Source organism: Apiospora kogelbergensis (genome assembly GCF_038363985.1).
Source record: "Apiospora kogelbergensis strain CBS 113332 chromosome Unknown utg000009l_segment0_segment0, whole genome shotgun sequence".
NCBI lineage: Eukaryota > Fungi > Ascomycota > Sordariomycetes > Amphisphaeriales > Apiosporaceae > Apiospora > Apiospora kogelbergensis.
This window is the reverse complement of record NW_027117426.1, coordinates 1143107-1169504: the sequence shown is the minus strand read 5'-3', so window position 1 is coordinate 1169504 and position 26398 is coordinate 1143107. Positions and strand designations below refer to the sequence as shown.

At 53.7% G+C, this 26398-nt stretch overlaps 10 protein-coding genes across 10 annotated transcripts; 4 read left to right on the top strand and 6 right to left on the bottom strand.

Moving 5' to 3' along the window:
• Positions 1–1876: 1876 nt before the first annotated feature.
• Positions 1877–3250, bottom strand: PG998_013433 (dihydroorotase; the record flags this gene model as incomplete). The annotated part of the gene is made up of 6 exons (XM_066880249.1): positions 1877–2196; positions 2254–2332; positions 2388–2544; positions 2606–2814; positions 2870–3028; positions 3119–3250. 6 exons carry the CDS (start codon positions 3248–3250, stop codon positions 1877–1879), a joined length of 1056 nt encoding a protein of 351 aa, XP_066724388.1.
• A 637-nt stretch (positions 3251–3887) lies between these two features.
• PG998_013432 (uncharacterized protein) lies at positions 3888–6498 on the top strand (the record flags this gene model as incomplete). The annotated part of the gene is made up of 3 exons (XM_066880248.1): positions 3888–4709; positions 4769–5896; positions 5953–6498. The coding sequence occupies 3 exons, from the start codon at positions 3888–3890 to the stop codon at positions 6496–6498; spliced, it is 2496 nt and encodes an 831-aa protein (XP_066724387.1).
• Positions 6499–7936: 1438 nt separating this feature from the next.
• On the top strand, positions 7937–12825 carry PG998_013431 (ABC transporter; the record flags this gene model as incomplete). Its single annotated transcript, XM_066880247.1, has 2 exons — positions 7937–11204; positions 11267–12825. The coding sequence occupies 2 exons, from the start codon at positions 7937–7939 to the stop codon at positions 12823–12825; spliced, it is 4827 nt and encodes a 1608-aa protein (XP_066724386.1).
• Positions 12826–13444: 619 nt separating this feature from the next.
• On the bottom strand, positions 13445–14740 carry PG998_013430 (uncharacterized protein; the record flags this gene model as incomplete). Its single annotated transcript, XM_066880246.1, has 1 exon — positions 13445–14740. One exon carries the CDS (start codon positions 14738–14740, stop codon positions 13445–13447), a length of 1296 nt encoding a protein of 431 aa, XP_066724385.1.
• Positions 14741–14959: 219 nt separating this feature from the next.
• PG998_013429 (uncharacterized protein) lies at positions 14960–17043 on the bottom strand (the record flags this gene model as incomplete). Its single annotated transcript, XM_066880245.1, has 6 exons — positions 14960–15171; positions 15263–16406; positions 16478–16543; positions 16618–16693; positions 16804–16926; positions 16994–17043. 6 exons carry the CDS (start codon positions 17041–17043, stop codon positions 14960–14962), a joined length of 1671 nt encoding a protein of 556 aa, XP_066724384.1.
• Positions 17044–18385: 1342 nt separating this feature from the next.
• Positions 18386–20081, top strand: PG998_013428 (uncharacterized protein; the record flags this gene model as incomplete). Its single annotated transcript, XM_066880244.1, has 6 exons — positions 18386–18544; positions 18614–18641; positions 18728–18899; positions 18960–19095; positions 19261–19509; positions 19584–20081. 6 exons carry the CDS (start codon positions 18386–18388, stop codon positions 20079–20081), a joined length of 1242 nt encoding a protein of 413 aa, XP_066724383.1.
• Positions 20082–20326: 245 nt separating this feature from the next.
• On the bottom strand, positions 20327–21053 carry PG998_013427 (uncharacterized protein; the record flags this gene model as incomplete). Its single annotated transcript, XM_066880243.1, has 2 exons — positions 20327–20574; positions 20654–21053. 2 exons carry the CDS (start codon positions 21051–21053, stop codon positions 20327–20329), a joined length of 648 nt encoding a protein of 215 aa, XP_066724382.1.
• Positions 21054–22347: 1294 nt separating this feature from the next.
• On the bottom strand, positions 22348–22960 carry PG998_013426 (uncharacterized protein; the record flags this gene model as incomplete). Its single annotated transcript, XM_066880242.1, has 2 exons — positions 22348–22675; positions 22818–22960. 2 exons carry the CDS (start codon positions 22958–22960, stop codon positions 22348–22350), a joined length of 471 nt encoding a protein of 156 aa, XP_066724381.1.
• Positions 22961–23641: 681 nt separating this feature from the next.
• PG998_013425 (NADH-ubiquinone oxidoreductase) lies at positions 23642–25270 on the bottom strand (the record flags this gene model as incomplete). The annotated part of the gene is made up of 3 exons (XM_066880241.1): positions 23642–23811; positions 23862–24849; positions 24908–25270. 3 exons carry the CDS (start codon positions 25268–25270, stop codon positions 23642–23644), a joined length of 1521 nt encoding a protein of 506 aa, XP_066724380.1.
• Positions 25271–25750: 480 nt separating this feature from the next.
• Positions 25751–26398, top strand: PG998_013424 (uncharacterized protein; the record flags this gene model as incomplete). Its single annotated transcript, XM_066880240.1, has 2 exons — positions 25751–26146; positions 26207–26398. 2 exons carry the CDS (start codon positions 25751–25753, stop codon positions 26396–26398), a joined length of 588 nt encoding a protein of 195 aa, XP_066724379.1.

The window sequence follows — 26398 nt, the reverse complement described above, 5'->3', positions numbered from 1 at the left end:
CGCTTTCAATATCTGGAACGCATGTGGGAGTCGGGAAGAAAGGCGACTTGGTGGGGATCAACATCTGCATGGGAGGAGAAAGCCGGGTTTAACTCGAAAAAGGCTGTGGCGTGGCAAGGCGTTTTGGGGGTCCGACTTGACTTACTTCCAGTGCTTGCTTGTTATTCGTGTAGACGAGAGTCGGTAAGAGAAAATAAGTGAAGGACGGAGGAGAGAAGGGGAAAGGAAGGATACGACTATAAATTCGAGCGGCTGCGTGTTGTGAGAGGGGCGGCCATCGACAGAGAGGAGCAGATTTATTATTACCTATTTGCTACTACTTGTTGCTCCGTATGTAGGGTGGTACCTTGAAGACTGCTTGCTTCCCTACTACGACTACGACTACTTGTCCTTCAACTCATCTTCTATTTTTCTGCACTACCTCCAGTACCTAACCGGCCACCGTTCATTACAACAATACAAGTGACATGAGACGGACCCGTCCTACTCTCTGGTTTAGTCCTAGCTGGCCGTTGAGGATCTTGGCCACTTTCTGCCTACTACTTCCAACATTTGACGACGTGACTGGCAAAACGGGAGCAGCAACGGCGATTTCTAGGAGAGAGCAACCACCCAGACTGGGATTTTCTCCTTTCTCGGGCAGACAAACAGGCCGCCCTGGTGGTCTACATACATGGTTTACATGGCCTACATGGAGAAAGCAGAAAGCGTGATGAATTATGGTGGCCGAGATTCGACCGTTCCACAATTACACAACCAAAACCCCTGGCAGGTTTTAGGCTTATCGCACTATCTTATCCCAACAAGGACTAGGCATCACGACAAACCCTTGTTCTTTTGTTCTCTGGCGTCTTTAGCCCGTTCCCCTGTAGCCCATCAAATCACAATCTCTCCACGCACCGCGCTTGGCACGGCCAGTCCACCGCGAAGAAGGAGTTCAGGAGAGAGGCTGACTTGTTGGGCTCTCACCTCTGCACCTGTCAAACGACGGAAAGCGCAGCTGTATGGAAGGGGCCCCCTACGTCTGCCTTCGTACTAAGGCAGTCAGCTAAAAGACGAAGTTTCTTGCCTTCGAGCAACAGCCCTGTGCAACGACAACACACCCAGCTATAGATGCCAAGATTACCAAAGCAATGAGGGGTACACCACCATCCCACTTCAAGCAGGTAGGCATACCCCCTATATGTTCATTACTCATGTCAAAGGTAAGGTACACTTCTTTCATGCCGGGTGGCACCACCGCTACGAGGTACAACGTGTGAAATTTGATACATTCACATCACCCAAGTTCCGTTTTCGCTCCCTTGTGGACGGGCCCTCCCGTCGGTAGCTTTCTATACCAACTTGCGATACGGTTTGCGATGAGCGAGTAATGTGGCCCTGCCATCCGGGTCCGAGCGCCATGCAGGAACGCTGTGTGGGAGCTTGCATGTTGACAGGCAGGTAGGTTGGTTGCCTGGCTAAGCCACTCACATACACGTCAAGCTGCGGCTTGAAGGCCTCGTGTCACGGAAACAAGTGACGGGAATCGTGCCCGGGTATCCGTTTCAGGTGGCAGAGCGATATTACGCACTGCAAAGCCGAATCAGCAATGGTTATCCCGTCCGTTACACCCTGTGGAGGGGGAGAGGCCTCGGATCGGATGTTCTAAGTACTTACGCCAACATACCCCTCATCTATGTATGGACAGCCTGTTTGATGATATATCAGATGCGCACATTGATCACCAAGGAGCGACAGATTGGAACAGTTCAGTAACTGATAAGTATACGTGTCTACCGCGCAAGCCAACCGGACGTCTTCGGGCCCATAAGCGGAGTGGTAAGACTCAAATGTGTGAGCTGTCTGGCAAGGAAACGGATACTGCCGCACTCGATCACTGCCATTCCACACTCCACGTGGTCTCGCCCTTTCTGAAAGGGACTACCTCAACCCCAGCGTCCTTGATCGACTCGGGAATGGTAGCATTGCCCTTCTTGACGAGTATTTGCTTGGTAGCCTTTTCAACGCCGTAGAACTCCCGTCCCCATTCGCTCAAGAAGCCCTTGAGAAGCTCTTCTGTGACCTGCTCATCTTTGATGTCTCCTCTTTCGATGGCGTCTTCGAGCGAATTGAGAACGTACTGGCATGCAAATGGCTGTGTGAACACGCCTGCAGCCGCGTTCCCTTTGCCTTTCTTGGCACTGATATCGTGTGCTACTCCTAACTTAGTATTATATCGTTCATAGCAGATCCTCGTAGGCAACAACTTACGCGCCGAGTCAGTTCCTAGGAAGAACTTGCCATTGCTGTTCACCAGAGCATCGAGCAGCTTCTTCCTGTCTTCGGGGGTCTACGATTATGTTAGCTGGTGGGCTCCTTTTAGTCAGCTATATGACGGCTCTCACCTTGGCTACTGGCTTGCAGAAGCAATAGACATTTCCAGCCCAGTCATCAACCAAGAGGGAGAGGTGGTGGGCCGTGATGGTAGCAACCACCGTTTCGCCGCAGCTTCTGACAGCCTCGACGGCGTCGGCTGTTGTGGTGTGCTCCAACACAATTTTCCTAGCAACGTTAGAATTGCAACTGAGTCCTGAACCAAGAAGACCCAGGCTCCTATGCTTACAGTTTGGGAAAGCGTCGATGAAGGTCCTTCAGGGTAGGGAGGAACTTGCTCTCGGCGTTCAGGATCGTCACATCCTTCTTGTCACTGGGAACCTCGCCGTGGAGATTGAGCACCATGCCAACTTCCTGCATAGCCTCAAAGACCGGGTAGAAAGGCTCATAACTGACAACGCCCGAAGAGCTGTTGGTGGTTACACCTGCAGGGTAGGACTAGCAGTCATATAAGTATTGCACCTGTCCAATGTGTGATCGGATAAATGAGTACCTTTATTCCCACGATGCCCGCCTTCTTCGCTTCACGGACAACCTCAGGGGTGATCGTCTCGTGCAAGTAAAGGGTCATCAGGTAGTTGATGCTTGAGTCCACATCTTGCAGGCGCTTCTTGTACTCCAGCGCTGCGGCAACAGTGGTAACAGGCGGGACCTAAGCCAGAACAGCTGCAATCAGACATTGACTCCCTATTATGTTGCATAAAGTGCCTGGACTTGTGAGGTACGTGATGGTATGGCTTACAAGGTTAGGCATGACATATACAGTATCGACCCCGCCATTACGGATCGTGGGGACGACGGCTTTCAGCATGTCACCATCCCTCAAGTGGACGTGCATGTCCGCCGCAGCGGGTAAGACGTATGAATCCTTCATCGTCGATATGGGGGGTTGTGCAATGTGAGTCTAGGGAACCAGAAGAAATTGTATACAAGATCAGATCTGGAATATACTATTTGCTGCCCTATCGATTTTTTTGGATTCAAGCTGCTCCCATGGGGTTCTCCGCCGAAACTTTCCACTCTAAAAAAGAATGACCCATGAACAGCAACACAAGCCCGCCCCAGGAGCCCAAGTCAACGTAGCTCCGACTGTCGGGATCCTAAATGAACATTTTTTGATATCCAAACAACAAATGTATCCTTTTGCTTGGAATTTCAGGACACCAATCATGTTATAGGGTCTTACAGTACATCTTAAAGATGGTTTCCAGTCAACAAGCTTTCTTCAACTCAGCATCACGTGATAACGTGGTGGTAGTCGTGCTGGTTTAAGACCCCTCAGCGCGCCGTTTTCGTCGCAACATGACCATGCCCAAGATTTCTAACTGATTGACATTCTAGCTTTGCGCCGCGCGACCCCTTTCTCGCTGAACATAACATCATAAGCGCAAACTCCCTGTAAGCAAGGGAACCGTTTGCTTGGATCTTGACAAACAGAAGAGGACAATGAGATGAACACGGCGCGTTCACGATTCTTGACTTTTGCGCAATTTTGATGACATCATCGAGTCATGGCAGGCAGGAAACGCGCAGCGCCTTCAAGCGCCAGGTCTGCTGCATCAACGCGCACTACCCGCTCAACCCACGCTTCTGGAAATCGTGACGCAGTGCCTGATGTGTATCAGCAGATGCTATCCGATGCAGAAGTCCGGCCCAATGTAACTGCCGAATCTCCAGAACGACCGGCGAAGCGACGGAAACCCGGCGAAAGGCCCAAGCCGCCACCGAAACCCTCTGCGCATGTGCCTGAGCATCCAAAGCCTAGTGAGAGTGAAGAGGAGGAAGATGAAGATATCGAGTTTGAAGATGTCGGTTTACCATTGCCGACTATTCAGACAATTATGCGCGATAGCGACGAAGAAGCCGACGACGATGATGACGACGAGCTCGAATTCGAAAACATAGACTTCTCCCTTGCCGAAGCGAACGCTTCTCAGATTAACAACGAACCAAAAGAAATACAGCTAGACTTAACAGCGCGCGCCAATGCCGCGCCCCGACGGACGGCGGATAGGCGGAAGCCCATAAACAAGATAGAGAAGGACCGCCGGGTTGAGATACACAAGACGCATCTTCTCTGCCTACTATCACATGTTGCGCGGAGGAACCGGTGGTGCAACGATGCACAGGTTCAACGGACGATGAAGAGGCTTCTTACTAATAAGATGATTACCTATCTGAATCCCGGGTCGAACCTATCGCAATTTGGTCAGACAAACTCGCTTAAGGAAGGACTGAAGCAGCTGGAAGCCAAGTTCAAGAGTGAGTACACAATCACAGAGCGAGGATTGCGACGTGCTCTGTGGGCCGACAGCGAAGAACAGTTGAAAGATGTAGGTCCCCTGGCCGCGGCGGCACCACGAACGCAAACGCTAACGGAGTCATGTTGCAGTATCAACTCCCAGATGATACAGAGACGGTAATGGAGAAATCAGATTTTTGCGAGGTAGCTAAATCATTGAAGGGATCGCGTGATGTTGGAGCACAGCTATACTGTGCACTACTTCGGAGCGCCGGCGTCGAAGCTAGACTAGTTTGCTCCCTTCAACCCCTTTCTTTTGCCCCGGGTGGTCCCTCCATGTCGCAGGCCCCCAGGCCGAAGAAATACCTCTCTGTCGAAGAACGGCTTGCACGCCAGCCGAAATATGACAGTAACTTCGAAACCCCGGGGATCGACAAAAATGCTCCTTCCGCGCTCCGCCGTCTTGGCCATCCGAGTGCGGCAGCATGGCAATTTCCCTCCATGGCTACGCCGAGAGCCCCACGGCCCGAACAGGACGCACCGAAGAAGATTCGCGAATGCCAGTTCCCTATCTACTGGGTTGAAGTACTGGACGTGGCACACCAGAAATGGCAGCCAGTCGACCCACTTGTAACGCACTCATTTTGGAAGCCGAAGATCTTGGAGCCACCAGCAAACGAACGAGATAATTGCATGACGTACGTAGTAGGATTTGAAGCCGATGGCTCGGTCACAGACGTTACGCGTCGTTATGCCAAGGCTTACAATTCCAAAACACGGAAAATGCGCATCGAGAGCGTTGCGGCCAATGGTGAAAGGTGGTGGCGCAAAGCCCTCAAAGCATACAGCCGAGGCTATACGACGGACTTGGACCAGATTGAGAGCAACGAACTAGCGGCGGCGGAGGCAAGAGAACCTATGCCTCGAAATGTGGCAGATTTTAAAGACCACCCCGTGTATGCACTCGAGAGACATCTACGAAGGAATGAAGTCCTGGTACCCGAGGCGCAAGCCGCCGGGACAGTAGGCGCCGGTAGTAAAGGCCCTTTGGAGAGGATATATCGTCGGACAGATGTGCGCCTTGCTCGCACAAGGGAGAAGTGGTACCGCATGGGGCGAGAAGTGCCGGGAGACGAGGTGCCTGTCAAGTGGTTGCCGAAGCGGGTGAGAAAGCAGATGGACGCCTTCGGCGACGAGGAAGACGAGGACGACGGAGGCGAAGCAGGCACGCCAATTTTCACAATGGAGCAAACGAAACTCTACGAGCCACCGCCAGTCGTGAACGGCGTCATACCGAAAAACCGCTTCAGAAACTTGGATGTCTACGTGCCAAGCATGGTCCCGAAAGGGGTGCCTACGTGGCGGACGATCTGGCGTCCCATGCCGCCTACGTCCTCGGAATAGATTACGCCCCAGCATTGACAGGGTTTCAGTTCAGGGGCAAGAAGGGCACGGCAGTTTTATACGGGGCTGTAGTGGCGTCGGAACACGAGGAAGCGGTCCGGGCAGTAATAGGCGGCCTTCGAGACGTGGCAGCCGATATGGAGCGCGAACGGAGGTCACGGGAGGTGCTCAAGATGTGGAAGCGATTCTTGATGAACTTACGGGTGCGGCAGAGAATCTGGGCTGGCGTGGAAGAAGGTGCGGAGGATGAGGTGGGCCCCGACGAAGTGGAGAAGATGGCAGACGAGGAGGCCCGAAAGGCGGAAGAACTTGCGGAGGCGGAGGCGGAGGCGGAGGGAGAGGGAGAGGGGTCAGAGGCGGAGGGGGGATTCATCGTCGGTGACGACGATGGTGACTACGGCGGTGGGGGTTTTTTGGATAGATGGCGTGCCGAGACTCATACTTCCATTCTTAGGGGGGCATGGGCTCTGGACTGACCTGACCGCCTATGCCAATTCACTCCGAACCATTACGCGTTCCACAAGTCTGTACCCCTCTGAAAGTCAGCTCACTTCAGTCTGTGCCGCGTACCAAATTTTACTGAGGTATATACTCCTCCTCAGTAAGCCCTAAGAGCTGATTTGTAGAGTTGTTCACGTCACTTCGGCCAGGGCTTTCCGCGTTATTGGCTACGTACGGATCCCCCAAGCCCATAGTTGGTCTGGGCATCATCTCGGCTGCTGCCTAATTGCGCTACCTAGGCTGAAACGCCGCACGAGTTCCAGGACTGACATGCTAATTGTTGATGTTTGTCTGCTTGTTTGTTTGTTGTTCAAATGCGAACGCAGAAAGGTAAATCAATTCTAGCCGGCAGCTTGCATCTAGACACTCTGGACACAAACGTTCGTGTTCATGCCGGGCCTATAAATAGACTGGAAAGTATGCCGGGCCGTTGAGAGCTACTTTTCCCGTGGCCGAGTCAACAATGGATAGATAGGGTAAAGTTTCGGCAGCTACCCGCGCAAATAGGTTCGTCAGCACATATGCATGGAAGGCGGCTGCAAGGTATGTACGAAAAGAGCCCAAGGGCAACCTCAACCTGCCTCGCCTGCCTGACTCTTGAGCGTTTTAGTTGCTGTTTCTCAGGGGATCCTCCCAAGCTCCCCAGGTAGGCAAGCCAGGGCCCATGTCTTTTTCCTACGCGATGGGCCGATTCCCGAGACCCGAGATTTGGAAAAAGAACCACCTTTCTTACTTTCTCCCAAAAACCCATCCTTCCCAAAACCCATTTTTCCTCATGCGGCTGCTGCGGACCTGCCTTCCCTCGCAGCCTAGCGAGGTGGGAATTGCACGGTGAGGTGAGGCGACACAGCACGCACCTTGTCTTCTTGTGCAGCCGCCCCTCCGCCCATGCTCCCATGTCCCATGTCCCTGGGAACCCATGCAAGCAAGCGATCGTGTAGGTAACATGGAACAGTAAGTTGCTTTGTGTATGGGTAGCTCTCCCGCGTAACAACAACATCTCGTCAGCCCTCCTCTCCTCTTTCTTCTGTTGCTTCCCATCTATCTCGTAACTGCGGAAAGAAGCTGCCGTCCACGCCAAGCAGCTTCTACGTTGGCAGCACAAGCGTCAGCACCATAGCCACCCTCGGCGCGCAAAGTCTTGACGTAACTGTCTCTTTGCTATCCGCGAGTACCGACCTTGTCATTGACTGGCTACAGGGACCTCTTCTCCCCATTCTTCCCATTCTTCCCATTCTTTTTGGTCTTAATTATAATCACTATTTACTGGCATGGTTTCTGTCTCGATAATCCAGAGGTCGACGTCCCGTCCATTTGCACTCGACGGCCAGGCTGACCCCGTCATTCGCTGCGCGCCGCCGCATACCGTTGGTCATATTCCCAAGACTCGACCGTTTGCACCGAATCCGCACCATGGCGTTTCTTAGTCAGACCTGGACCTTGACGGCCAAAAATCTCAAAATTGTATTCATACGACATTCGTTTGCTACAGTAATAAGGGCCTTCGTGCTGCCCATCCTCTTAGCAGCCTTCCTTAGCTTCGCCCGTAATCTTTTCGTCCCCCCGGCCGTATTCGGAATACAGGACACCCACGGCGTGCGATCACTCCCCGATGCATTGGACTATGCAAGCGGCACAGACAGAGGCATTGTTGTTTTCGTGAATAATGGGCATACCGGAGGTGACATCGACCGGGTGATAGACCGGGTCGCCGATGTGGTGACAGGCGCTGGCAAGACGGCAACGAGGCTCGAGAAACCGGCAGACATAGGCTTCGTCTGCAAAAGCAGTTTGCGCGCAGTAACAGGGTGCTATGGCGCCGTTGTATTCGAATCATCACCTACCGAAGGCACGAAGAACATCTGGAACTATACGCTTAGAGCTGATGGTGCTCTTGGTGGAAAGATCGACACCACCAAAAACACCAACGATGCCGAGATATACACCCTACCGTTACAGAAAGCAGTGGATTCAGCAATTGGAGGGCTCAATGGTCGTTCTTTGCCTGTCGAGACTCGAGAGTATGCTTTCACTACAATGACCCAGGAGGAGCGCGCGGAGCAAATCCGGCAACTCTACCAGCAGGCTCTCGTTAATTTTCTAGCTGTTGCCTTTATTGCCACCATTATTGGTGTCTGCTACCATATGACGGGTTTCATGGCTACCGAGCGTGAAATCGGCATGTCACAGCTGATTGATGCCATGATGCCGACTAAACGTCTATGGGAAGCTCAAGTTGCAAGGCTCCTGTCTCACCATATTGCTTTCACGGTAGTATATCTTCCTGGCTGGGTCATCGCTTCCATCATCATCGGACGGGGTGTTTTCGCTTCATCTAACATCGGGGTGCTGATCGTCCATTTCCTCCTGAGTGGTTTGGCGTTAGCATCCTTGTCGATCTTTGGCTCGGCTTTCTTCAAAAAGTCACAGTTGTCCGGTGTGGTCAGCACAATTGCATACATTCTTCTAGCCATTCTCGCTCAGGCTCTCACCGCACCCAATAGCGCTGTAGTTATCGTTTTGAGTTTCCTCTTTACGCCATGCAACTTTGTATGGTTTCTCACGTATGTGGCTCGCTACCAGAAGCATTCGTGGCCCGCAGATCTGGTGCATACACCTCCAGATAGTCCGTGGGAGCTCCCTGGCATTGTCTTCTGGGTTTTCCTGGTTATACAAATATTCGCTTACCCCGTACTGGGCGCTTATCTGGAGAGGGTATTACATGGCTCGACGACGAAGGGACGGACGATCCTTCGCGGACAAGATGTTGCCAGTGCACCCCAGGAGGCCGTTCGTCTTGAGAAATTCACCAAGATATACAAGCCTAGCGCTGTGCGGCGGTTCTTCAGCTTCATTTCTCCTCCCCGCGAGCCTGTCGTTGCCGTGAACGAACTGACCTTGAGTGCTGGGAGGGGTCAGATCCTCGCCCTTCTGGGTGCAAACGGCTCAGGAAAGAGTACGACCTTGGATTCCATTGCTGGTATCAGTAAGTTGACCAGCGGTAATATTGTCATTGACGGAACTGGCGGCCTTGGTATTGCACCCCAGAAGAACGTGCTTTGGGACGAGCTTACAGTCTTCGAGCACATTCAAATTTTCAACCGCTTGAAGGCCCCTGGTAATAAATCTACCAAAGCGGAAATAACAGAATTGGTTCATTCAGTTGACCTTGGAATGAAGGTCAAGGCCATGTCCAAGACCTTGTCTGGTGGGCAAAAACGAAAACTGCAACTGGGTATGATGTTGACGGGAGGGTCCGCCGTATGCTGTGTCGACGAAGTCTCATCCGGAATTGACCCCTTATCGCGACGCAAAGTCTGGGATATTCTCCTCGCCGAGCGAGGCAGACGTACCATCATCATGACGACGCATTTCCTGGACGAAGCAGATCTACTTGCGGACCAATTAGCAATCCTTTCGAAAGGCACCTTGCGTGCCCAAGGATCTTCTGTGGAACTCAAGGATCGTTTGGGTGCCGGATACCGTATCCACGTTTTCAATGCCCAAGCTATCAAGAGTCCTCCAGAAATCGAGGGCGTCACCAGGAAGATTGGGTTCGATAACATTAGCTACATCGCCCAGTCTTCGGCAGCCGCTGCGGAAGTGATCCGCACCTTGGAGGCAGCGGGCATTAGTGACTACAAGTATTCTGGACCAACAATCGAGGATGTCTTCCTCCAGGTTGCCGAAGAGGTCCAAGGCGAAGACATTTCCAAGCTGCAAGCGCCCACAGAAGCTTTACATGACGACAAGCAAGCAAGCTCGGAGAATGTTCAAGCAGTTGACGGCCGTGAAAAGGACAGCCTAGCACTGCTCTCTGGAAAGCAGATCGGATTCGGCCGCCAACTGACTATCCTGTTCAAGAAGAGAATTACCATTTTGAAAACAAACTGGTTTCCTTACTTCGCAGCGTTCTTCATCCCCATTGTGGCAGCAGGCTTGGTTATGCTCTTCATCAAAGGGCAAAGTCAAATTGGCTGCACTCCATCAGACCAGTCCTCATCAAAATCGGATTCCACATTCCAGGATTTGTATAAAAACATTACTCTCACCCTTGGGCCAGCTTCCCCGTCGCAACTTGGAGACCTCCAACGATTATTTGGTCCGATTATCTTTCCTAATGACACCACAAGCCAGCCGTCGGCCACGGATCCAGCTGCTGAGAGCTTCACGCCCGAAGACTTTATCAAGAAGCTCCACATCGTCAACTCCCTGGATGACTTCAATGACTATGTTCAGCAGTATCGCAAGAATGTCACGCCAGGTGGTTATTGGCTCGGCGATTCAAGCTCTCCGCCCACGCTCGCCTACAAGGCCGAATGGGTTGACCTATACAGCTCGGTAGCCACTCAAAATCTCCAGAACGTCATGTTGACTAACACCACTATTGCGACCACGTTCAAACCTTTCGACAGCCCATTCGCTCCAGGCATGGGAAATTCACTCCAGGTTCTTGTTTACATGTGCCTGGCTTTGTCTGCATTCCCTGCCTTCTTTGGACTGTACCCCAATATCGAGAGGCGACGCAACGTTAGAGGTCTACAATATTCAAACGGCGTTCGTTCGCTACCGCTATGGGTGGCGTACCTGGCATTCGATTTCGCAATCGTCTTGGTATCCGCGGCGTTCGTCATTATTATCTTCGCGGCGCTCTCCAGTGTTTGGTACCACGTTGCGTATTGTAAGTTGGATCTCTCTACAAATTGTATTTTATCGAATGTAATGCTGACAAATTGTTTCCAGTGTATCTCATCTTCATACTATACGGTCTTGCCTCCACCCTGTTCGCCTATGTTATTTCGCTGTTTTGCAAGACTCAACTATCCGCATATGCCTTCGCCGCAGCTGGGCAAGTAGTCGGGTTCCTGATTTACTTGATCGCGTACCTTTGTGTTATCACATATGCTCCTGCCAATAAGATCGACGAGGACATAAACATTGCACATTTCATAATTTCCGCTGTTATTCCCATCGGCTCTATTGTTCGTACGCTATTCATTGCGCTGAACCTGTTCTCGGCCGCTTGCGACGGGTTTCAGTTGGCACCTAACCCGGCGGCCATAACTGTCTATGGAGGCCCAATCCTATACCTAATTATACAGTCTATCATCTTATTTGGTATTCTGTTATGGTACGACAGCGGGGTTGGACTCAACATCTTCCACCGCTTTTCGCAAAAACCTGTTGACACCAAGGCTGACGAAGCGATTTCTGATGAGGAGGTTGCGAATGAGCTTGCGCGCGTGAAAAGCACGCCTCACGACACGGATGGGTTGCAGGTTGTGAACCTGACGAAAACGTTCAAGAAAAACACGGCTGTGGACAATGTCACCTTTGGGGTGCAGCACAGTGAAGTATTCGCGCTCCTTGGACCCAACGGAGCCGGAAAATCCACTACCATTTCTCTCATTCGGGGTGATATACAGCCAAGTCGCAACGGCGGCGATATTTTCGTCGAGAATGTTTCCGTCAGCAAGAAACGCGCGGCAGCTCGAGCCAACCTGGGTGTCTGTCCGCAGTTTGACGCGATTGATTCCATGACAGTACTTGAGCATCTGCGTTTCTATGCCAACATCAGGGGTATCCCCGATGTTAAGCACAATGTTCGAAATGTGCTCCGCGCGGTCGGCTTGGAGGCCTTCGCGACTCGCATGGCGCATGATCTGTCAGGAGGCAACAAGCGAAAACTTTCCCTTGGTATCGCCTTGATGGGCAACCCTTCGGTCGTTCTTCTGGATGAACCCTCATCCGGCCTCGATGCAGCAGCGAAACGAATCATGTGGAGGACGTTGGCCAGCATTGTACCTGGTCGGTCTATCTTATTAACGACACACAGCATGGAAGAGGCCGATGCCCTTGCTAATCGCGCCGGAATTCTTGCCAAACGCATGCTGGCGATGGGACCGGTTGAGGATCTGCGCCAACGTTTCGGTGATGCACTTTATGTCCATCTCGTCAGTCGCACAGCGCCTCACTCGACCCCCGAGGAGATGGAACGTGTCAAGAACTGGGTGAAGAAGGCTTACCCTGACGCTGACGTGGAAGAGAAGACGTACCATGGACAGATGCGCTTCTCGGTACCCGCGAGTGCCGTGGTAGCAGGCAAGGGAGAACAGAGGAGCGCCATTGGCCATCTGATAATTGTGCTGGAAGAACAAAAGGAAATACTTGGCATTGAACACTACAGCGTCAGCCCTACTACGCTTGACCAGGTGTTCCTGACCATTGTAGGCAAGCACAATGTCCAGGAGGAGGGCCATGAAGAGACCCAGAATAAGCGCTGGTGGCGATTTGGATCGTGATAGCGAGTTGCACAGATCCCAGCGCCGTGCCCAAAAGCCTGACGGCGGCTCGGCCACGCAAAGCTGATGCGGCTTATTGCCATTCACACATCCTCTGGTGAAGTCTTGCTCGTCACCATTGGGCAGTGGTATGCTGTACATAACAACATTATCAATAGCGTGTATTAGACATAGACTCGTTAGCTGGTATATGAATTCCTAGCAGAATTTACATTGCCCCTATCATTGGTAGCAGCTAGAGGTGAAATCACTACTAACCACCCACTTAGTATTGTTCCTAGTATTAAAGCGGCTTTCGTAGACTAGCCCGGGGCTCTCGGTGAAATTCTTCCTGGATCGCAAGGAACAACAAGAATCTTCTATCCAACATACCGTCCATACCTCCCCAACTCGTCGTCCCCCCGCATTCTTTTCATGTCCTCCTCGTGCAAGCAAGCTAGCACGGCGATCTCTCCATCAGGCCGCTTCGGCATCAAGTACACGAGACCCTCGAAGGCACCGTCGATGAACACCGGTCGCTGTACCAGCGTTGGCCGGCCCAGTCTCAGCCCCGATCCGCCACCTCCACTACCTCCAAAATCCAGGTCGTAGCAAGACTCCTTGGCCCAAGAACTCAGGTTCACGCCCGTGGACGGATGCAAATTGACGACGCCACTCCCACCCCGGCTTCTCCCCCAGCACCACCGTCACCATCAACCACAATATCATTGGAGGTGAGCTTGGCCACGTGGGCGCGGATGCCGTCGCGCACCTCGTCCGGCCGTAGACGGGCGCGCAGCTCGGCGGCGACGGCGTCGAGGGGCTTTGCTACGAGCGACGCCGCGTCCGAGGTGCTGGAGACTTTGAACGCGGCGTCGCCCGGGTAGGCGCGCGGCAGACCGGGTACGTGGCCGCGGGCGTCGACGGTGCGGGTCATCTGCGTCGTCGACGAGGACGACAAGCGCGGGAGGCGGGATCGCGTGATGGACCGCCAGAGCAGCGCGGTCAAGGCGTCGTCGGTGGAGATGAAGGAGGGGGTCTGCCCTTCCTCGTCGGTTGGGGACGGTAAAGTGGCCGAGGCCGTGGCTTTGAGGGCTTGTAGGGATGGGCCCGGGAAGACGAAGGTGGACCAGCGTGGTTGTGCTGGTGGTGGATGCGGGGGTTGCTGTTCTCCATGAAGATGAACACTTGCCCCTACTGCGGCTGCCGCCGACGTGTTACTCCGGTCGTCCTTAGTCTCTCCCCGTTTCCGAACTGGAACAATCCCGTCCGCAGGCTTTCTCAACAGTTCCTCGTCAGAGAGTCCCAAGAGGGGCTGCAGGATGTCGCGCCGCGACATGTTGCCCGTCGCAAGCTCCTCGGCGCTGAACGGCTCGCCGCGGCACGCCTTGGCCAGGAGACGCATCATGTGCGCCTGGCCCGCCATGTCCATGCAGCTGTGCAGGCCGTTCGCGACGAGCAGGAGGCCGCCGGGGACTAGGTTGGCCTGCAGTATAAACACTGCCGCTGCTGGCGGCTTGCCACTACCGCCAGTGGCGTTGGTGGGGGTGGTTGGATGGCAGAAGGTGCCGCACGGAGCGAGGATTGTCTCGTCCAGCAGGGAGGCGCGGATACCACCACCGCCTAGACTCAAGTGCTTCGCTATGGCAGCCGGTAGGTCTTGCCGTAGATCCTTCACCATGAGCTGGAGGAATGCGGATGCTCCATCGCAGCGTCGGATTCGGAAGACGCCGGCTTCATCCCTGACGACTTGGGCGGCTATCCAGGGAAAGGCGAGTGCCAGTCGCCTAAGACCATCTCGCAAGAATGTAGTGACAGACTCCTCGTCGAGGTCCTCGTCACAGGGAAAGCCGAAGCAGATGGGGGTGTATAGCCTGTTGTGTCTCGGCTGTTGGCCGAAGATGTCCAGGCGGACATCCAATGCCTCCGATGTCATGACTATAGATGGGAGGATGCATCTGCTCAATAGAGCACCTATTTGTGGATGAGTATGACGGACGAGTCTTGTATCAGTCATTCGAAGAAGTCGCCGAAACGGGCCCGAATGGCGTGAGTGGCCCGGTTCGGCTCCGAATGGCACGGCGAAGGTGGCGTCATGGTTAAAGAATGATGCAGTCACACTGACACTGGCTTTGTTATTTGTCTAAAAAACTGTCTAGGCCAAATTCCACTTCTTAGTGATAAGATCGGCACATTTCTCCCCAATTCCGTAAGCGGGCATCTGAGTATGTGCGCCCCCAAGGATGGGTATGATGCTGCAGTCCGCCACACGGAGGTTCTTGATTCCCTTGACAACCAATGCCTCATCAACCACGGCATTGGCATTGTCCTTCTTGCCCATTGCGCAAGTTCCAGAAGCGTGATAACCTGTAGACAAACCACAAATGTCAATTGATTACCCGATTGGGTATGCATATTTGTAGCACAATTGAAAAGGGGGCAAGGCAGGAATACTTACACGTCGTTGCATGCTCCTTGACATAGGGGATCCAGTCCTCTCTGGTCTTATACTCGTGGTGGTTCAGCTCCGGCGGCCACGACCCCTTGACAATGTCGCGGGTGCCCTTGCCCTCCATGACGATCTCGTTACCCAGGCGGCACGCCTCGGCCAGGACCTCGAGGTCCAGGGGGTGGGTCAGGTAGCCGCAGTCGACCTTGGGCCGGTCCAGGGGGTCAGCACTGTTAAGCTGGACGGTGCCGCGAGACTGGGCGCCAAAGAGCTCCGCGATCATGCTGAAGGCGTGCTCGCCGTCGACGGGGAAGTGTTCGTACTGCTTGGGCCCGCCGTAGCACTCGGTGTTGAAGAACTCGACGTTGGGCTGGCGCGGCGTGAGACCCATGGGGTCCCGCCCCGGGCGGCGCGGCGCCGCCTTCCAGAGCTCCGAGTCGGCCATGCGCTCGTCGAGGCGCGCGTAGGCGAAGGCGCCGAAGGGGAACGTCGACAGGAACCCCGTCTTCTCGTCCTTCCACTGCTGGTACGTGTGCTGGAGCGCATCGCCGTGGTAGACCAGGTGGTCGTTGGTCAGCCCCGCCTGTGCCGTCTCGTAGAACATGAAGACGATGAGGTGGTCCATGAGGTTGCGGCCGACGCCCGGCAGGTCCACGAGGGTCGAGATCCCCAGGGGTTCGAGGTCGCTCCGGGCGCCGATCCCCGAGCGGTTGAGGATGTTGGGGCTGCAGTAGGCGCCGCCGCTCACGATAACCTCCTTTGTGGCAACCAGTCGCGCGGTGGTGCCGTCCGGCTTGATGACCTGTACGCCCGTTGCCTGCAACTCACCCTGCGCGTTGGTCTGGAGTATGACTTTGTCGACGTGTGTCTCAACCAGGATGGTGACGTTGTGTTTCTGGTGGTTCTTGGTTATAAAGTCGGCACCGGTAGTACGAATGCCTTGATGAACGGTGCGTGGAGGATGCCCGCACCCTTGGGGTCTCTCCCCATGCGAGAACATGTCGTGGTCCAAGGGCATGCCTTTTGACACCATCGACTTGAGGATCAGCTCTGAGATGGGTGCGCAGTCATGCGGCTCATTATGCAGGGGGCCATCGTAGCCATGGCACTTGGTGGACTCGTCAAACCACTCTTTGGTGTGAAATGTCTCGGCCTGGACATCGGGTTAGTCGACAAGGAGGTTGAACCGATTCCCACCCTCCAGAAGCAGTCAGGCCTGCCTACCTTGCGCATGTAGCCGAAGAACTCTTCTCCGCTCCAGCCCTCAAGACCCCAGTCGTCGTAGTCCTGCTTCGTGCCGCGGATGCAGAGCGTGCCATTGCACCCCGAGCATCCCCCAAGTACTTGCCGCGGCTCAGCTTGACCCGACGGTCGTTAATGCCGGCACCTTCATCTGCCACGATGTTCCAGTCCGTTTCTTTATCAAAGAGCTGGGACCAGCTTCAATAGGACGAGTTTGACGCCATCAGCATTTATGTGGCGTGCTTCTTAGACATGCATGCAGAAGAATAAAAGGTGGCAGAAAGAAAGAACGAAAGAGGCGCACTCACCCTCCTGCCATCTGGGTGTTCTCCAGGTGCTCGTTGTGCTGGCCGGCTTCGATGACGAGGACCCTGAGGCTCGGGTTGCCCTCCGCGAGCCTGCCGGCTACGACACACCCGGCCGTGCCACCTCTAGAAGTTCGCAAAGATAAGCATATGTGGCGCAATATAAAGTTCGATGTAGCACAATGTTACTCACCCGCACACGATAAAATCATATTCTTCTGTAGGCGTATATATTGAACCCATGTTGGCGATAAGTCGGACTGTCCCAACACAACAACGATGAAAATGGAATCCGAGGGAAAACTACGTGTCTGTTGCACCAAGAGGAGGCTGGCTGGCGATATGATATGTATGTTTTATCCCCTCGGGGGCAAACCTTCCCCGCTGCATCACAAGCAAGACTTCGCTATACGGCGAATCCGTATTGCATTGCGTGCAGGGAGGAGGGAGGGAGGGAGGGAGGGAGGGGAGGAGGAGGGGAGGAGGGGGTGGTGCTCAGTCAGCTGCTTCATGTCGACACGCATTGCTTTGCTGCAGGTGACGCGGTGGCCCGATTGGTTTGCGGTTCAGATGCCGAGAGGGAAGTGCGGCTGGGCGATCTGCAAAGGCCGGTGCAAGACCGGTGCCAACGTTGGAGACCCCCAAAAGCATGGAGCGCCAACCACCAACCCGCTGTGATTCACCACCCGAAAGGTGGGGTTTCCAAGACAGCTACTTACTGTATTCATGCCCGTAAAGCGTCCATGTTGGAGACGTCGGCAATAAAGACTGCTCGGCTACCGGCCGTAAAGCCCCGGGCAGCCGTCACACCACAGTAACAGACCAGCTGCGTGGCCATCGACTCCTCTCACGACCGACCCGCCAAGAAAGCCGGAGAATTCATAGCCCTGAATATGGATGCAACTACCGTATGTCTTAGGCGACAGCCCTAGCTGCTGCTGGCTAGCCTGGCGCAGAGCTTTGAGTTTTAGGAAGTGTGAAGTGCGAAGTGTGAGGTGTACAAGATGCCACTCCACCTGTCTTAGCACGGAAGATGCAGTATCGCGAGACATGAGGTGGGCATGTTCCGTGTCCTGGTAGTCGGATCCGTCGTCTCTGGATGGTCATGATCATGGCAAGGTGCCAATTAGATGCTTATGCGCTGAGACATGTCTGCAATGCATCTGCCTGCCCCTGACCTACGACCCGCCATCTTGTGACGATCTGCGTTCTTGGTCGACCCGTCCCCTTATTACCCTGGAGACGATGGACAGGAGATCGAAGACAAGTAGCCGAATACACTTCTCGATGATGACTGGAAAGACCACCGACCACCCTGCCCACGTCGTTGGCAGCACCAGCTTGCAGACCACAGGCAGACACGTCCGAGAAAAAGCTTCAATGTTTCTTTTGACAGCCACCGTCCAACGTTTGCTCTGATGCGGGGAGCCCGCCTCCAGGAAATTGGCAGTCCAGTTAGTATTCCGAGTGGCTAGATGGGTCTCATGAGGAATGAATATAATACTCTTCTGCAAAGCTGCCACTCCTACGGCATTGAGTCCCTGTGTTATGCAATCCGCTGCTTGACAATTTGCTGCGAATCATCATGGGCGACAGCACTCCCTTCCAGAAAGAAGCTTGGACCGAGTACGCCATCGGGGCGGTAGTACTGTTTCTTCGGTATTTTGCCCGTTGGAGATCCGTCGGGTTCAGCAAGTGGCAGGGCGATGACGTTTTCGCCGTCCTTTCACTCGTCTTTTGGACTGTAAGTCACGCTCCTGGGTAGTTGGAAAGAACTCCAAAACAGATGGCTCATACATAAACTCACTGCCAGGCCGAGTTATGCATGTTAGAATTAATCGGTACGCATCCCCGTCTCTCTTATTGATCCACTCGCTCCCATACATCTTCAGATAACTGACAAGCAGATCGTTTCCCACGGATATAGGCGAGAATGGGACAAATATCGGAATTACGGACGAGATGGGAGCCAAATTGACACCGGAAGAGGCGGGCAAGCTGGAACTGGGCTCCAAATACCTACTGGCAGGGTGGTGTTGCTATGTGACCTTGATCTGGTGTTTGAAGGGAACCATGCTCTGCTTCTTTCACCGTGTCACGTAAGTATCTCCTACCTCGTGCGCAACTCCAGGGGACTATGCTGACACCAAAGAAACCAGCGAGGGCCTACGTCTCCAGAGAGTCGTGAAAGTCATCAGTGTTCTCTGTGTGCTGGCGTATATTGTCATGCTGGCCGTTATCTTGGGTCACTGTCAGCCTGTCAGGAAGAACTGGCAGGTCTATCCCAACCCAGGTGTAAGTCAGGAACAATGTGCCAGCTTGCAGTTTTTCTTGCCAGAATGGTAAATCTAACATCGGCCCATGCAGGACTCCTGTACTCTGGCGGTAGCCAATTACTTGTCCCTGGTTGTTCTCAACGTCAGGTATGCCAATGCTCCTTTTCGCCTCTACATGTGACAGGCGCTCGCTGTGGTACGGTTCTCTTTCACTCATGCTAATGTCGCCTTTTTCAGTACCGATGCTCTAATCGTGGCGACGCCTATCCCCTTGCTCTGGAAGGTCAAGCTCACAAGCGGTCGTAAGATCGCCGTCGGGCTTCTCCTCTGCTCGGGCATCTTCATCATGATCGCCACTATTCTACGCTGTGTCATGTCACTGCACGACATCCAGGGCATCAACGTTAGCACTATATGGGCTATCCGAGAAACTGTAAGTGAAGATACCGCGATGTGTATTGGTACATATGTAAACCGGATGCTAACTCTTTTGTTTCCTCTCCTTAGTTCATCGGCATCATCGCAGTCAATGCTGCCGCCATCAAGCCGCTCTTCTCGCACTCCAAGTGGATGAAAACGAGTCTGATGAGGAGCAAGGACGGCCTCGACAGTGACCATAGCAACAATAGGTCGGCGGCCCGCGCCTATTTCTCCTTTTCTCGGCGCGGCGGCACGGCCACCGGCCACGATGGACCCTATGCCGCGTCGGCCGCTGCGAACCTGACGCACCCCATGACCGCTTTTGGCGGTGGCGGCAGTAGCAGCCACTGGTCGAGCTTGGGCAGAAAGAGTGGCAAGGGGAAGAGCGGTGACCTGGTACACTCACGGAACTCGAGCGAGGAGATGATCGTGCCACCCGGCTTCGAGGTCACCGAGATCATCAACAACGACGTCGAGAGGGGCATGGGGGATGCGGACAAGGCCCACCACCAGCAGCCACAGGGTGGCCGGCAGTCTGTTGGCACCGGCGGCATCATGGTCACCACTACGTACCATGTTGAATAGATGGTTTCATTGTGGAAGCCTAATCCACGATACGAGATGCTGTTGGCAATGATTGACGATCGATCGGGAAATGTAACGACCTTTTCTTTTGTTCTTGGCGTTATGGCTGGAAAAGGATGTTGGTATAGATTTATTCGATTAAATTAGCTGCTGGTGCAAGATGCAAAATCTACTATCTATACTCAGACTTGGTGTTGTCCGACAGTACGCTGACTGTGCCCCGATACCCCAAGGCCAACACACCTCTACTGTTGACCGCCTCCAAGACTACTAGGAGCATCACGTCTCATGAAAGTCCCCGACATTTCCCCCTCCCCTCCCATCTTCCCGACGTCGTAGAATCCAAACACTTTGTACAGATAATTGCCCTCAGGGGACGCCTCGATCCAACCGGGCAGGCCGAGTTGATCGGCCAAGTCACAGCCCCACTTCATCATCAAGCTGCCGGCGCCCTTCCTCCTGTAGTCGGGGCTTGTAAAGCAGATATGCAGATCTAAATCGTTGTTATTCAGCACGAGGTCAAAGCAAAAACGGGCTTCAGGGGCACGGGAAGGAAGGAAAGGCAAACGTACGCAAGAAGCCGTGGGGGTTGGCCTTCTTGCGGCCCGCGTTCATCTCGTCCATCATCTTGACGGCCTTCTCGCGCGCCTCGGCGTCCCCGCCCTCGGCGAGCCCCGGCGGCAGCTTGTCGTCGCACGTCCGCGCCGCCGCCTCGTTCAGGTAGATGCGCCAGTTGCTGGCCGCGGCGAGCCGGCCGCCGGCCTGCGTGTCGCGGACCATGATCCAGATGTCGTGCACGTTGGCGCGCATGTCGTCACGCGCCCGCTCCGCCAGCCGCGGCAGGTCCGCCTCGGTCTGGCAGCCCATGAACTTTTGCCGGGCGAAGGGCGGGAAGCACTCCCACTGCAGCCGCGCCATCTCGTCCATCTCGTCCGGGGTCCCGCGCGTCAGGGTGAAGCGCTGGTGTGCCATGTTGACCGAGTCTGTTTGATTGTGTTGCAGAATGAGTGATAAAGAGAGAAAGAGGGAGAGACAGAGACAAGGCACAGGTGTCTAACGAAATGCAACGTAGTAGAGTGTCACGCAGTGTTGGCGAGTGGGATATATATTTGAATAAGAACTCGAGGCACATCTATACTAGATATATAATGCCTACTACCTGCTACCAACCTACCGCCAACCCCGCTGTCCAAGCTGATTGTAAGCGAGATAGCAAACACGCCGCACCGAGCTGTCCCTATTGGCTGCCCCCATCACCTCTCGTAAGTTGGATGTTGATTGCATCCCCATATCGAAGGTACGCGGCCCGGCGGGTCGCGATCCAAGGGCCCGAGACTTCGGTTCACCAGAGTTCCAGTATCCCGAAGAAGTATGGAGTTCGGTTGCGACACTCGTGCCTGAGAGCCGTGTGGGTGACTGAGTGACATCAATTGCACTGCCACATGCAAGATGTGTCATAGAGAAGGTTCCATTGCGTCTGCTGCCCAGCAATTTGGCGAACTTGGCCTCGAACTCGACCTCGAGTTTGGGCCCGAAAACATGGTATGGAGTAATTAATTGTACTTACAAAAACAATCATGACGACCATTATTCAAGCAAAATCCAATAGGGTGAAAGGCCAAAAAATTGCAAAAAGTTGGGGCCCATCCGGAATTCGAATCCGGGTCACGTGCAGATTGAGAATGAACCCAAAGCACGTATACTGCCACTATACTAATGGGCCTCTTTCGAGGCTGGTCCGACAAGTTTACTTATCAGATTCAGATAACAAAACTGCCCCTAGGGCTACATATATAGACTAATAAATGGGGTGGAGCATATATATTTCAAACGTCTGCCAACTCAACTCCTCACCACTTAGAGAAGCAAAAACCAAGGCTATGCCAATAAAAAGTCGCGGTCACATAGCTTGGCGTGTTTCTATATAAAAAAAAAAAAAAAAAAAAGCAGTGTTTACAGGTGAACCAATTAATATATTCATTGCGTCGAGCAAGTGTTTCATTATTTCGGCATCAGTGCCAATGAAATATAAACCAGGCTGAGGAACCCGTGATTCTACAAAGGTTAGTGTCGGCAGCGTATTGAGGTCAGTAGCACAACGTCATCATAGCTGTAGAAAGCCAAATTATTGTCTCTTTTTCAATCATAAAATCAATATATTGTTATAGCACCAAACATGAGGTCACCCTTCAGTAGAACACTGATCAACCAATCTCGGCCACCTTCATTAAGTATATCACCCTCATTTCAAGCGTACTCTGACCCCTCAGATATTTGCGTTCCTATCGTTAAGCGCCTGGTGATTGCGCCCGTCCGGCGGGCCGTCTACCCTCTTGCGTTGGTGCTGCCGACCGAACGCCGGCTTGTACGTCTCCGGGTCTAAGTGCTCCGGGTGTATATGCTTGGGCTGCCCGCCCGAGGCCGCGAGCTCCTCCTTCCTGGCGCGCGCCTTGGCCGCAGGGTCGGATGCCGCCCGTCTCTGTGCGGCTTCGGCGTCGCGCTGGGCCGCCTCCGCCGTGGGGTGCGTGCCGGAGGCTGATCGTGAACTGAAGAGGTACAGCGCCGGCAGCGTGAGACCGGCAACGGCTATGGCACTGTATGAAGGGGAGAAAACACAAAAGGTTAGTTGGTTAGAACCATATCTGTTTGTGTGTCTAATTGTGTAAAAGAGTGGAAAAAAGACGCGATGCTTGAGGAGCGGTTATGCAGGGGAGCGGTCAGAAGGTTATCACTTACATGGTTCGGTTGTTTCCGCCCTGGCTCGGTGGTATCTTTGCATGTGTAGCGTAAGTCTTAGACGTGCCAACTTGCATGGCCTGGGGTTTTCGGCCGAAAGCACGAGTAGCGGAACGAGTCGCTGTTTGTAGTACTGAAGACATGATTGTTTATTGTTATTAGGGAAACTTGTTTATGGTTGGCGAGGTTTCTTTGCTGAGTGATAGCTGTAGATGATTCAAGCAGACCCCGAGCCAACGCACCAAGAAGCCACTCTACCTTATATTGATATGGTAAACTGTTCGAGAGTAATGAAATATGTATGAAGTCATCCATTCATCTAGAGCTGAACCCCTTTCGTCCCAAGGAGTCTTTACGTGTCATAGTGTTATTATTGTCTATAAGTGGAGTAGATCGGAAGTCTAAGTCGATGACGAGTAGTAAATACAACCCTCGATCTCAGGGTCTCTTCCGCCAAATCTCACGCTAGTGAAACTACGCATGTACACTCGTCAATGCCGCCTACGTAAAGAAGGTAGGAAACAGGTCATTTAAACCATGGCCCGCACGGCAAGAAGATAGTGACGGTACGGTCACATGACCGATACTGCGGTCTACTCCGCGACCGCTGCGTCACACACGATGTGGCATATGTAGCCCAGATCTTACAAATAATAATCTTATATGGGAATCGTGCCATGGTGTAAGCACCTGGAGACCTGACCCCTATCCATAATTCATGCGACTTGTGGAGGAAAACGGTTCATTATGTACAAAGTAACAAGGTAGTTGAGTAAAGTGTACATTCTTCTCGGCAATCCCGCATTGCCTCATGCATCTATCGCTTACTGGCCGGGGGCAACGAGCTTGCCCTGAGCTCGGGTATCGGCCTTCCAGCCGCCAGCCAAGGCAGATCCGCCATTCTCCGCCGCGAACTTCTGCATCCGCGCCTCCAGCTCAGGCCGGAAATGACGGATGAGGCCTTGAATAGGCCAAGCGAAAGCCTCGCCAAGAGCTGTGGGATAGTTAGTGACTATTCGGACTCGAGGAAAGGGGTTGACTTACCGCAGATTGTGTGGCCCTCAACTTGTTTGGTCAGCTCTTGAAGCATGTCAATTTCACGCTCGCGACCCTGGCCCTTCTCGAACCGCTGCATGATCTGCTCGGTCCACTTGCTTCCCTCACGGCACGGCGTACATTGACCGCAAGACTCGTGGCGGTAGAAGTGACTTAACCGGGAAATGGCGCGGACAACGTCAGTGCTCTTGTCCATGACAATGACAGCCGCAGTACCAAGACCAGACTGGCTGTCCTTGAGGGCATCGAAGTCCATCAGCTGTTCGTCGCAGATGTTCTTGGGGAGAATGGGCGTCGAAGAGCCACCAGGGATGACGGCAAGCAGGTTATCCCAACCACCGCGGACACCGCCACAGTGCTTGTCAATAAGCTCACGGAGAGGAATGCTCATCTCCTCCTCGACGGTAACGGGGTTGTTTACGTGACCAGAGATACAGAACAACTTGGTGCCCTGGTTACGCTCACGGCCGAAGCCGGCGAACCAGCTGCCACCTCGTCGGCAGATAGTAGGGGCAACCGCGATAGTCTCGACGTTGGCCACAGTAGACGGGCAGCCAAAGACACCAACGGCAGCCGGGAACGGAGGCTTGAGACGGGGCTTGCCGGGCTTGCCCTCCAAAGATTCAATCAGCGAGGTCTCCTCACCACAGACGTAGGCACCGGCACCACGGTGGAGGTAGATGTCGAAATCGTATCCGGAACCGCAAGCATTCTTTCCGATCAAACCATCGGCGTAGGCTTCGTTGATGGCGTGCTGGAGAACGGCAGCTTCCTGGACGAACTCGCCTCGAATGTAGATGTAGGCAGCGGTGGCGTTCATGGCGCGGCCAGCAACAAGGCAGCCCTCGAGGAGCTTGTGGGGGTCTTTTCGCATGATTTCACGATCCTTGCAAGTGCCGGGCTCGCCTTCGTCGGCGTTGACGACCAGGTATCGCGGCTTCGTATCCTTATCCCAATCCTTGAAGTTCATGAAAGACTGTGGTCGCCAAGAGAATTAGACATGATTCCAGCCAGCTTTCACCGGTTCAACGTACCCATTTCAAGCCGGAAGGAAAGCCAGCTCCTCCTCGGCCACGTAGACCCGAGGCCTTGACCTCACTGATGATCCAATCGTGTCCCTTCAGGATGATCTCTTTGGTCTTGTGCCAGTCACCCATCTTCTTGGCCGACTTCAGATCCGGAGGGTACCGGCCATAGAGGTTTTGGAAGATACGATCCTGGTCCTTGAGCCCGCCATAGGTTCGCTTCGGGGCGCCATCCTGGACGGTCGCGAATTTTCGGGTCTGGGAGGGCGTTGTCGAGGCGGCGGGACGGGCCATTCGGCTGCAGGTTGGGAGAGCGACGCGCGACAAAGCCTTTGCGGAGGCCGCCGAGGGCGCCGTAGTCCTGGACAGCATCGTGAGGAGTTGTTGTCGCTCGATTGAGCCGGGAGAGTGGAGAGTTCAATGGCAATTGAGCGAGGCTCTTTCAAATCCTCATTGAGAGATGGTCGTTGAAATCGCCTCTGGGACACTGTCGGAAATGCTTTAGCCGTGATTGGCTCAGCAAGCTATTAGTGGACCGTCGGAGCTTGGACCACAGAAGACTGACCTCATGCATTTTCTTCTCCCAGTCATGAACCGCCCTTGTGCATCCTTGTGCATTCTTTATGCACGTTCCCAGGTTAACCTGACCAGCCCAGGAATCATCAATTCCATTGGATCAGATTGATCCCTGGCCGACATGCTTGATTGAGCTCTTGGCAGCTCCGTCTCCGTCTTTGTGTGTGCAAGCGATCGCAATCGCAAGGCTTCCGAGAGCTATTCTACCAGGTGTTGTTGTATTACGATACATACTACCTTGACAGCTTCCCATCGGCGCGATAGACAGCCTCCACCATGTCGTCTTCGACTAAACGGCATTCTATGATGCCCAGGGCAGGGCAGCTCCCCAAAGCACCCGTCAATATTTCGTCCTCCGTAGTCATCCACGACAATGCTGTCCTGACCGGAAACCACACCATCAATATCAGCAGCGAGACCGTCATCCACCCCCGAAACAAGCTCGACTCCTCGCATGGCAGGGTAACCATCGGCCGTCGCTGTATCATCCACGAACGTGTCGTTATCGGCGCGCCTTCTTCTGATCCTACGAAAGGCGAATTTGGCGTGACTCTCGAGGATTACGTCACGGTCGAGGTCGCTGCGATAATCGAGTCGGGATGCACTACTATTGGCGAGGGATGCCAGATAGGAGTTGGCGTTAGAATAGGAAGGGGTGCAAAACTTGGAAAGGTGTGTGATGTCAGACATACGGTGCGGCTCTGCTTGTGAAGCGACTAATAGTTCTGCCAGCATTGTACCATCACGGCAAGAAGCGTGATCCAACCAGGAGAGCAGTTGCCCGACTACACCGTTCTTTACTCGAACGGCACTCGGCGCACCGATAAACGAGGCGTTACCGACTTGAAGAACAAGGCGCAAGCACGCCAGATCGATGTTATGAGAAGATTGATAACTACCAACATCAATCGTTTCAAGGAATGA